This window comes from Pipistrellus hanaki, assembly GCF_964339955.1.
Source record: "Pipistrellus hanaki genome assembly, chromosome: 2".
Lineage (NCBI taxonomy): Eukaryota > Metazoa > Chordata > Mammalia > Chiroptera > Vespertilionidae > Pipistrellus > Pipistrellus hanaki.
In genome coordinates, this window is record NC_140504.1 from 178,945,041 (window position 1) to 178,957,439 (window position 12,399).

At 44.0% G+C, this 12,399-nt stretch overlaps 1 protein-coding gene across 15 annotated transcripts in view; it reads right to left on the minus strand.

Annotated features, from left to right (window-relative positions):
- ZMYM4 (zinc finger MYM-type containing 4) overlaps positions 1–11,502 on the minus strand; it is a 119,134-nt gene extending 107,632 nt beyond the window's left edge. For 4 of the 15 annotated variants that reach the window (XM_084871962.1, XM_084871969.1, XM_084871961.1 and 1 more), the window contains exon 1: positions 11,075–11,491. In XM_084871962.1, coding sequence (XP_084728088.1) covers positions 11,075–11,122 — 48 coding nt within the window. In that variant the 5' untranslated portion in view covers positions 11,123–11,491. Of the gene's footprint in view, positions 1–10,886; positions 11,015–11,074 lie in introns of those variants that run through there. The other 11 variants (XM_084871963.1, XM_084871974.1, XM_084871967.1 and 8 more) reach the window with 9 other exon arrangements.
- Between the last annotated feature and the right edge of the window lie 897 nt (positions 11,503–12,399).

Genomic DNA, 12,399 nt, shown 5'->3' on the forward strand with positions numbered 1-12,399 from the left:
TAGGGGTCAGTAGTGCTCTTTATTTCCCTACAGTCATCAACAAATCCCGTTATCGGAGAAAAGTGTGGATGGTCTTTCTCCATTGCTATTGGGAGTAGGGTTCTTGGGATACCCCTGGAATAAAGATTTCTGGGGGCCCCCATGAGAAGGTAAATTTGGTAGAAAGCTTTAGCTGCATGGAGTTACAACCCTGCATTTCTAAAGTCCCATTTTCCTTAATCCAGTCCTGGAAGATGTACATGTGCTGGGGATTCAGCAGAGCTGGTAGCAAAGCCGGTGTCCAAAGTTTCTGTCCCATGTTGGAACTGGGTCCGGTTTAGCATTAGGCTAGTTGCAGTCCATTAGTCCACAGCATGAGTTCCTCATGGCTGTGGGCCATATGGGCGAATGCAGGGGAATCAAGAGAGCGCACCCCCTGCAACAAGAGTCCCACGAGTCCAGAAAATATAAGAGCAAGAGTGAACTTCTTTGTTTTGGGGATTAAATATCTCAAATTTTCCCATGCTTGCAGCAGCCATGCTTATTATGGCCAGGTGTGATTGATGGAAAAGGGTCTTCTCTGTCACCTAGACTTTACTGGGCCTATGTCCAGTCCCTTCCTCCAAAGATCTGCTGGGAATAGACTGGTGGCCCCTTGGGGAGTGTTAAACTCCAGCTTCCTGACAAAGCTGCACAAATTACATACCTATAATATTTGGTCTTCCCTTTGTTCCTTTACTGTTATTAATAAATGGGTTAAATTACATGGTATCACTATCAACTCCACCTCCAAAATATATCACAACCAATTCTCACCATCTCCACCTACCCTAACCTATGATTACACCAGTAGCTTCCTAATTGACCCTGTCTCCCATCTTACTTTCTGAAGTCATCCTGCACACAGGATATAAAGGAATCTTTTAAATAAATCATATTTTTTTTAATACATTTTATTGATTTTTTACAGAGAGGAAAGGAGAAGGATAGTTAGAAACATCGATGAGAGAGAATCATCGATCAGCTGCCTCTTGCACACCCCCTACTGGGGTTGTGCCTGCAACCCAGGTACATGCCCTTGACCGGAATCGAACCCGGGACCTTTCAGTCCACAGGCTGACGCTCTATCCATTGAGCCAAACCGGTTTCGGCTAAATAAATCATATTTTAAAACCATACACTGGCTTCTCAGAGAAATATCTAATATTATTTCTTCCCTCTACAATCACTCACAATCATAGTATCCTATGCTGTATTGTTTTTTCACTACCTGAATTTATCTATTTCTTATTATCTATCTTGCCCCCACTACTAGCACAGACCTTGTCTTCATTATTATTTCTCCAGCACCTACCATAAAACCATGCTTGATACAGGGCCTAAATATTTGTTGAATTAACAAAGCTCTCTTATACTGATGTTGGTCTATCTGTTCTATTGAAGCCAAAGAGGAACAATACAACTGAAGGAAGGAGACAACCTCCTAAAGTGAACTGATATTCCCAATGTTAGTCAGCCAAAAAAAAAAAAAAAAAAAAAGTTATGTTAGAATGGTAGGTTGTTAGAAGGGAGGAAAATTATTTCCTCCAGATTTCAACCTTCTTCTTGGTTCTAAAAAAAAAGATTTTCTCTGCTCACTAGAAGACAAGCTGAAGGCTCAACAGATCAATGTTGCACATTTCTCCTGGGATTAACAATAAATAAGAGCCAACTATTTATTTTTTAATTCCCTCCTATACTATACTTTTAATAGTCTTGTTTAAAAGTCACAGCCTTGCCGAAACCAGTTTGGCTCAGCGGTAGAGCATCGGTCTGCGGACTGAAAGGTCCCAGGTTCAATTCCGGTCAAGGGCATGTACATTGGTTGCGGGCACCTCCCCAGTGGGTGGTGTGCAAGAGGCAGCTGGTCGATGTTTCTCTCTCATCAACGTTTCTAGCTCTCTCCCTTCCTCTCTGTAAGAAAAATCAATAAAAATGTATTTTAAAAGTCACAGCCTGGTCTCAGCTCAGCTGTTCTGGATGGAATTAAGCAAAGATTCTGTCTTTACATTTGGGCTACAGGGTCAGAGTAGAGCCCCTTCTAAGGCTAGCATGATAATAACAAAGAAAATCAGAAACTCTCCCTAAAAGAAAAGTAAATTTCTAGGAGGACAGTGAAAGCTGTGAAGCAACCTCTCTTGACAAAGAAAAAGAATACAAATAGGAACTATCTTGGGGAATTGCAATAGTATTAAGGGAATCAACTTGTTACCTTGTAGATGAACAGATTTTCATTTTCAAATATAAATCAGTCTCCAAGTGTGTAAAATGAATGGGGTAGAGGAAACAATAGAGAAGGGAGAGGGAAAAGAAGTGTTGTAAAGGCATGAAAAGGAAGAAGACAAAGCAAGCAAAATGAGAACCAGATCTAGGGTGGTAGCAGCAGAAATAAAGATTTGTTTGTGCTCTTTCCCTGCCACCTCGGAGCTGCATGCAGGCAGGGGCTTGGCTGTGTTCAATCAGCTCTACCTATAACGCACCCCCACGGCCGAGGAAGGTACTGCTGCTGGAGGCATAGTAAAGACGGCCTTCATCCCAATGGCCTAGCGTGGATTTCAGGAAGCTGCCAAAGCCTTAGACAACTACTTGTATCAATCTCAATACTGTGGATCTGAACCGGAACAAAGTTTAAGGTGTTAGCACAAAAGTTCTGAATGTCATCCATTCTACAGGAGATCTAGGAAAAGGTGCCAAGCCCACCTTTGTGTACTGGTTACTTGTATCCAACTGTGATGAGCCTATGTACATCAAGTTGGTGGAGGCTCTTTGTGCTGAACACCAAATCAACCTAATTAAGGTTGATGACAAGAAACTAGGGCCGTGGTTGGCAAACTGTGGCTTGCGAGCCACATGCGGCTCTTTGAATCTTCCACAAAATACCGCGGCCTGGGTAAGTCTATTTTGAAGAAGTGGCGTTAGAAGAAGTTTAAGTTTAAAAAAATTGGCTCTCAAAAGAAATTTCAATTGTAGTACTGTTGATATTTGGTTCTGTTGACTAATGAGTTTGCCGACCACTGACGGGAATAGGAAGGCCTCTGTAAAATCGACAGAGAAGAAAAACCCCTTAAAGCAGTGGGTTGCAATTACGTGGTGGTTAAGCACAATAAAATCTACTTCAAATGCAAGAAATGAACAAATAAACTTGGATTTTGTTAATCAAAAAAGTTTTTTTTAATATATATTTTTATTAATTTCAGAGAGGAAGTAAGAGGGAGAAATAGAAACATCAATGATGAGAATCACTGCTCTGCTGCCTTCTACATGCCCCCTACTGGGGATAGAGCTAGCAACCCCAACAGGTCCATGCGCCCTGAGGGAGAATAGTCATGACCTCCTGTTTCATAAGTCAATGCTCAACCACTGAGCAACACCAGCCAGGCGAAATAAAGATTTTAAATCCTATCTGAAGTAATCGCCATAAGACTTAACAACTAAAACTAGATCAATAAGGGTAATGGTTCTTGCAAGATGACTCAGGTTTCCAATTTGGGTGACTAGAAGACAATATTAAAAGAGACTACAGGAAGAAAAACAGGTAGAGAACGGGGTACTATGGGGAGCAAGTATTTGTCTGGTAAATAAAGAATTCAGTTTAAAAAAAAAAAAATGTAGCCCTGGCCACTGTGGCTCAGTTGATTGGGTGCCTTTCTGTGCACCGAGGGGTTGGTGGTTTGATTCCCAGTCAAGACACATGCCTGGGTTGTGGCTCGATCTGGGGCATGTGGGAGGCAGCCAATTGAAGTTCCACTCTCACATTGATGGTTTTCTCTCTGTCCCTCTCCTTTCTCTCTCTAAAAAAATCAACAAAAATATTTTTTCTAAAAAGGAGTTCCACCCTGGCTGGTGTTGCTCACTGGTTAGTGTTGGACCTAGCACCAAAGGGTCACCAGGGTTTGATTCCTAGTCAAGAGCATGCACCTGGGTTGAAGCTTTCATCCTTCGGGAGGCACTCAATAAACTTAAATATAACAAATATATTAAAATTCATGAGTTCAGCCCTGAATGGATATCTCAGTAGCTCAGTTTGTTCATCCTGATACACCAAAGTTGCAGGTTTGATCCACATCAGGGCACATACAAGAATCAACTAATGGCCCTGGATAGTTTGGCTCAATGGATGGAGCGTCGGCCTGCAGACTGAGGGGTCACAGATTCGATTCCAGCCAAGGGCACATGCCTGGGTTGCAGGCTCAATCCCCCCAAGTAGGGGGCATGCAGAAGGCAGCCAATCAATGATTCTCTCTCATTGATCTTTCTATCTATCAATTCATCTCCCTGCCTCTCTGAAATCAATAAAAATATATTTTTTAAAAAGAAACAACCAGCAGAAACCGGTTTGGCTCAGTGGATAGAGCGTCGGCCTGTGGGCTGAAAGGTCCCAGGTTCGATTCCGGTCAAGGGCATGTACCTTGGTTGCAGGCACACCCCCAATAAGGGGTGTGCAAGAGGCAGCTGATCGATGATTCTCTCTCATCGATGTTTCTAACTCTCTATCCCTCCCTCTTCCTCTGTAAAAAATCAATAAAATATATTTAAAAAAAAAAAAAAAAGAAAGAAACAACCAATGAATGTATAAGTGGAACAAGAAATCAATGTTTCTCTATCAAAAATCAATAAATATATTTTTTTAAAAATCAACTAATAAATGCATAAATAAGTGGAACAACAAATCAATGTTTCTCTCCCCACCCCTCTTTATCTCACTAAAATCAATTTGGAAAAAAAAAAGAAATCCATCAGTTCATAGTGATGATATCCCCTCCAAAACATAAACCTTTGGATTTTCCTAAGTCATCATTCGTACTTGTAAGAATTGGTAAAATAGCCAAGCAGGTGTAGCTCAGTTGAGCCTCAAACCATGAAGTCACTGGTTCGATTCCTGGGCAGGACACATGCCCAGGTTGCAGGCTTGATCCCCAGTATGGGGCGTGCAGAAGACAGCCAATTGATGTTTCTCTCTAATCGATGTTCCCAACTCTTTCTCCCTCACTTTTCTGCTATAAAATCAATAGAAACATATTTTTAAAAAATAAAAGTTGGTAAATAAAGGGGAAAATATAAACATTTACTCTGCTTTTCCTGTACAAATGATTATTACAGGGTAAACAAATAATTGATGAAGGAAAAAAACACTTTGAGAGACAGAGAAATATTAATTTTTGTAGTCCAGTTTTGGCCCAATCCTGCAGGCCAGGGCGAGGGATCCCATTGGTTCAGGAATTTGTGCACCAGGCCTCTAGTCCTATATAATAAAAAGCTAATATGCAATATTTGGCATGGCCTCACAACATCATGCCAGAAGGGCTCAGACACTCAACACTGGGGAGAGAGGAATGGGGACCAGCCAGGCTGTGGCCCAGGAGAGGAACAAGCTGCCTGCCCCGCAGTCCCGGCCACCAGCAGATGTGGCTGCAGCCTGGGAGAGGGACAAGCCGCCCACCCCACGATCCCGGGCGCCTAGGACTGCAGCCAGGCAAAGCCACCCACCCACAGTCCTCTGTGGCTGCAGCCTGCCCAGGGGCAAAGCCGGATCAGGTCCCGGGTCCCTGCGGCTGGCCAGAGAAAGGGAAGCCAGGGTCCCAGGTGCCTGTGACCAGCCAGAAGAGGGAATCCTGGGTCCTGGATGCAGGGCGAGGAGAAGCTGTTAGGGGAGGTCAGGCCAGCAGAGGAGCAGTTATGGTGATCAGGCCAGTAGGAGAGCAGTTAGGGGCTATCAGGCAGGCAGACAAAGGTTGTTAGGGGCAATCAGGCAGGCAGGCAAGCAGTTAGGAGCCAGCAGTTCAGACTGCAAGAGGCAGTCAGACATCCCCCAAGGGGTCCCAGATTGGAGAGGGTGCAGGCTGGGCTAAGGAACCAACCCCTCCCCCCACTGTGCATGAATTTTGTGTACTGGGCCTCTAGTATTAAATAAAAGCAATCCAAAACAATACTTCTCCATTAATCCCATCACATAATAAAATCAATGCTTTAATTTTTTTCATGTTATATTCTACTAGAGGTCCGGTGCATGGATTCATACACTTGTAGGGTCCCTCGACCTGGCGTGTAGGGATTGGGCCGAAACCTACTCTGCAATATCCCCTAAAGGGTCCTGGATTGCAAGGGGGCACAAGCCAAGCTGAGGAACCCAACTAGTGCACAATGAGGCCCAAGAAGGACCTCAAGAGGGCTCCAGGGCATGTCCGGCCCATCTCACCCAGTCCAGATTGGCCTGACCCCAGCAGCAAGCTAACCTACTGATCAGAGCGTTGCCCCCTGGTGGTCAGGGCACATCATAGTGACTAAATAAACGAATGGTCACTTAGCATGTTAGATTTTTAGAAAATAAAATTTTACAATCTTAAAAATTCACTCAAAAATATCCTGACTTTAAAGAGGATGTGTGTGTTTAATACTAGCTTTCATGTGAACTTGGTGCTTTCTATAGCAGAGATGATAAATGGCTATACTATGATGCACTTGCTTCCTCAAAAGTTCACAGAGAGAATAGCATTCAGACATGGTCTGAATACAATCATATTAATCTTATCTACCCCTGGCTGACGTGGCTCAGGAGCCTGTTCAATTCCTGGTCAGGGCACATGCCCAGGTTGCAGGTTCAGAGCCAGGTCAGGATACAGGAGACAATCAATCCGATCCATGTTTCTCTCTCTCACATGGATGTTTCTCTCTCTCTCTCTCTCTCTCTCTCTCTCTCTCTCTCTCTTGCCCTCCCTCTCTCCCTTCCCTTTCCCCCCCTTACTCTCTCTAAAAAAATAAATAAATAAATAAATAAATAAATAAAAGCTTTTTTTTTTTTTTTGCAAAAAAAAAATCTTGGCCAATACATACCTAACCCACAAGCAGGAAAATAAGACTTCAGGCAGGCCTACAAAGAACTTTAAGGTTGTTAAACCCACTGATCTTAAAATACACTCTCCCACCTTGCCATAACCCAGAAAAATCAGAAGACCCCTAAATCTGGATCCACAGGAGAGAACTTTGGGATAAATAGGATGATAAGATTTATAGAAGCTCCCAAAAATACAAAGCAGATAACTTGGTACTAAAACCATAGGTAGGGGTGTCGAACTCAATCAGAGAAGGGGCCAAAATCTAAAATCCAGCCTAAATCGCGGGCCGAATGGTTTACTGAACAGTCATAAACTGACAATGTCATAAACTGACAGCAGAGTACAGTGATGACAGCGCGGTGCGGGCCACATTGCAAGGCCTGGCGGGCTGGATTTGGCCCGCGGGCCTTGTGTTTGACACATGTGCCATAGAGCCTCTAATGTAACAGGTAAACTTCTCTTACCAAAAATCAATATGTTTTCTGAGTTCCCATTACGTGAATATCACAGTTATCAGAAATGCAAAAAAGCAATGAAATATGGGCTCTATCAGAAAGGAGTTCACAATTTAGCAAGAGCCAAAATATATTATCCTAATAATCACAAATACCATAACACAATGCCTCGCATAGAGCTAATCAATTAACATATGTGATTAACAACTTTTTGTGAGTTATGATTATAAAAGTCAAAGGCAGTAAGCATCATAAATACAATGCAATTTCAGACTAAATAACTGAAAGTTATCATCTAGGCCTATTTTGTTTATTTAAACTTAACTCAAGGCAAACAGTCAAGTTATTTTAAAAGATACAGTCCGGCCAATCTGGACTGGGTAAGATGGGCCGGACATGAGATGGGCTGTACAGTCCCTACTAATCTCCTTGGAGTATACATATGGAATTGACATGGAGTTTATCTCCCACACACGCGATAGAATCCATGTTCACTGTGCATGTAGGAGATGAAATCCAGGTGGAGTTTATCACGCACACAGGCGCATGATGGAATCCACGTGGAGTTCACTGCGAGTGGTGCCACATAGAAAAAAAGCACACATGTACCACGTGTACCATTCACAACAACCCTACTGAACATTCTAACCAAATATCAAAAATGGGCCGAAACCAGTTTGGTTCAGTGGATAGAGCATCGGCCTGCGGACTGAAAGGTCCCAGGTTCGATTCCGGTCAAGGGCATTATGTTGGTTGCGGGCAGCTGATCGATGATTCTCTCTCATTGACGTTTCTAACTCTCTATCCCTCTCTCTTCATCTCTGTAAAAAAAACAATAAAATATATATATATATATATATATATATATTTTTTTTTTTTTTTTTTTTTTTTTTTTTTAAATGGATTAGGGAGCCCAAAAGATACTGAATGTAACCCTCCACAATGAAACTGGTAAAACTAAAGGGAAACCTGCACAAGTGCTATGTATTTTACATGTTGTTAAAAGTTTAGACAGCCAAGAAGTTTAGACAGTTAAAAGTTTTAAGTGTATTTTAATAAAATAATATGTGAATTTGTTACCAAAGTGCATAGATGTTTTCTAGAACATTATATTTTATAAGGTGAATAACAACAGCTTTAGTAGAATTCAGAGATCTCCTTGAATGACATTATATATATATATTATTATATATATCTAAAGTAATTTACCCCCATCATTTTAATTGGTGGCCATATGCCATATGGTCAAACCTAATGAGGAAGAATCGTTTAAAACTCAAAGCTTGGAGCACATCTAGGCTGGTGGATCAAACTCTCAGCACGCCCATGGTGGAAAAGCTTTCCACACAGGTAAAGCCAAAAACCTACTTTTCCAAAAATGTACCCTGACGGCATCTACTCTCTGTATGGTGGGGAAGGGAGGGGAATTCTTTGTACATATTTGTATAAAAATTATTGACTTTCCTTTTGGGGGTTTTATTTAAAAAAAAAAAAAAAAAAAAAATTCAGTAGATTTAGACCTCTGAACTTTTTTTTTTTTTTTTTTTTTTTTGAAATTTCACTCTCCACGGTTTTATACAAGAAAAATAAATAGAGATATTGGGAGATTTTAAAAAATAAAAGAATTTTCTAAAGGCAAAAAATAACAATAAAACTCAAAGCTTGAAAAAAAAATTAAAATTTAAAAACATGTGCATTCCACACCCAATATTTATATGAAATGAACCACTTGGACCTATTTCATACAGCTTAACCTGATCTATCTATGACTAATTATTGCATAAGAATCTAAAATTTTATAAAACTGAGACTATAAACATTAAATTTGAATTGCTCAAAATACAATGAAATGCCTAAATAACTGGTGAATGGATAAAGGATAGGTAAACATGTGATTAAAACAAAGTACAGTAGCCAAAACCGGTTTGCCTCAGTGGTAGAGCGTCCGTCTGTGGACTGAAAGGTCCCAGGTTCAATTCCGGTTAAGGGCATGTACCTTGGTTGCAGGCACATCCCCGGTAGGGGGTGTGCAAGAGGCAGCTGGTCGATGTTTCTCTCTCATCCACGTTTCTAGCTCTCTCCCTCTCTCCTCCTCTCTGTAAAAAATCAATAAAATATATTTTAAAAAATAAAATAAAAAAACAAGTACAGTAAAATGTTAATGGTAAATCTAGGTTGTGGGTATACGAATATTCCCTGTAAACTTTTCAATTTTGCTGTGTAGTTGAAAATATTTTCCTAATAAACTGTTGAAAAAAATACTACACACTTCTTTGGTTATTTATAATTGAAGCTTTTAAGGAGAGAAACCTAGATTAAAGAAACGCCTGTATGGTGTCCAACACAAGGATTGAAATCCCAGCTCAATGTCTTAACTAGCTATCTGATCTTACGTAATTACTTCACCCCGCTATGCCTACATTTCTCTTCATCTGAAAAAATGGGTCTTACACAGAGTTAATGTGAAGTTAAATTTTTCCTAGAAACCACAGTGCCAGGCATATATGTTAGACGTTAATATCATGAGATTGCTAATTTTGCACTAAGAAAGATCATTCTCAATAAAGATTAAGTAGTGCCCGGCTGGTGTGGTTGGACGTGCACCCATGAACCAAGAGGTCACCGGCTGGATTCCTGGTCAGGCCACTAGCCCTGACGGCCAGCGCGATCCCCAATAGCGGGTACAGAGGGGGCAGCCAATTCTCAGATTCTCATCGATGCTCTCTCCCTTCCTCTCTCTAAAGTCAATAAAAACACATCTTTAGAAAGATTAATAATTTTTTCCCCCCCGCAGTTGGCTTAGCACTAATTTGATCTTTGTGAGACCACTCCCAAAAGGAAGATTCCTGATAGCGAACTCACACTGCTTAACATTCTGGGGGAGGAAAGAGGAGGAGGAGCCGTACAAGTCTGAAAAATACCGCCCAATCGATAGCACAATATTGTTCTCCATCTGAGGGAGGGGGGAAAAGTCATCTGGAATTAAATTTTAAAAGTTTCAGGACAAACTTTCTAAGTTCAACCTCTCCAGAACTGGCTTCACCTCTGCAGACACAGCCTTGTGTTGACAAAACTTGCCCTACTCTTCCCACGTCCTTAATTGTTGGCAAAGAAACCAGACTAGAACACTTGGCATTTTATACTTGCCAAAAATCTTCCTCCTAAATCAGGACATGCCGACGACCCCCACTTGTTCACAGGTGGGAAGAGCGCGACCTCTACCGCCGTCTGGATAACGGTGACGGGGGAGGAGGGACAGGAGGGAGGAGAAGGAATTGGCGACGGTGCTACCACAGAACCCTCCGGTTACCCCTCAGGAGACCCCCCTCGCGACTTCATTCCCGCCGCCGCCGCCGGCCCCCGCGCCGGTCCTCTCCCCAGTGAAACTTCCAGACCCATTTGTGCAAGATGCACTTGAGACTATGACTCGTCCCCTCCCCAGGCCCAAGGAACCGACCCCCAATGCTGGGGGGGGGGGGGGGGAGACACGGGATATTTGCAAAAGCAAACATCCCCCTCCCCTCCCCTTCCCTTCCCCCTCCCCCTCCCCCTCCCACCCCGCAGCAAATCTTTGTCCCACCTGCCCGAGGAGTACTCTCCGGCGCGCTCCGGACCCATGGTGGCCTCAGTCCTGCCCGCCGCCTTCCCCGAACCCGGACTCGGCGACCCTCGACGAGCCTGCGCCCGGCCATTCCGGGCCCCGGCCCCGGCCCGGGACGCAGCTCCCGCCCCGCCCCCCCGCCGCCCGCCACCCGAGTTCAGCCTCACCTCACCTACCCTCCTTCGGGGGCCGGACTCCACCTCTCTCTCCGCCATGTTGGGCCCCGCTTGGAACCGCTGCGGCTCCCGGCGCGGTGGCGGCGGCGGTGGCACCTCTCGGGCCCCCGGCCCCCGCCCACACTGCAGCCACGGCCGCCTCAAAGGCAGCTTCCCGGGATCCGGCCGAACCTGGTGCCGCCGAGCGGGGAGGCGGCGGGTGCTGCGCGCCGGGTGGGATAGCTTGCGATCCCACGGGCGCGCGCGCGTGGGCGGTAGGGCCTGCCCAGGAAAGGGGGTGGGGGCTGGGACTCGGGGGGTTAATGGCCTCCAAGGGGCCCCGTGAGTAGGATTATTTTCTCTCAGAGAAATTCCTCCGCCTGCGGTTTCTTAAAGGGATCACTAAACCAGCCCCTTGCGCGCGCCCCTGGTGCGCAGGCGCACCGTAAGCCCCTCCCTCCTTTCCCATGAAGCCCCGAGTCCTGAGCCTGCGCGGTAAGTGGCCCAGGGTAGGCCAAATCCTGCGAGTCTCTGCTTGCCAACAACTACTCCCACCACTCAACTATGGCCGCTGCCTTAAAGGGGCCGTGACACAGTGATGGAGGAGGAATGAAAGAAATTAGTGAAAGGGCTATCTGGAGAATTGGGGGAAATGGTGTTGGGGGTGGTCCAGGTCACCATCTTACACCTCATTGCAGAAATACCATTGTGTAGAGAAAATGATGGTGGACTGAAGTTCTCAGTGGACCTCTGAAGGTGAAGAATCCCAATCAATGAGAGGACAGCCAGTCATTTCAAGGAGACACAGCTTTCCTGCCTTTTAGACAGCATGGTCTGAAGCACAGAGCGCAGAACATGAAGGGCCAACTGGTTGCCTGACCTCAAATTAGATCCTCTGGTGATTCTGAAGACTGAACAAACAACTGGAGAGAGTTTCCTCAATAATTTGTCCTTAGAATATCTAAATCAAGAGGATTTTAGGGACCATCTACTCCAATGCTCCCAGTGGTAAAATTGAAGCTTGGTCAAGGGAAGTGATTTGTCCCAGGGCACCTAGGGGCTGGTGTGAATAGACTGAAGATTTCAGTCACCTTCATCCAGGCTTTTCAACACACCAAGCTGTCTTCAAACCAAAAGGTAATTTTTTTAACCTAGAAGATTAAAGTTCTACGATACTTTAAGAAATTTGTAATTCTACTCTGAAGATGTGCCATGGTTTGCAGATATTATGTGTCCTCACTCGCCTCCATTGTAGCAGCTTTGAGAATTTGACTTAAAGAATAAGCAACTTCATCTCTAACCAGAAAACTGGAAAATAGATTTGGGTCTATCTTGCC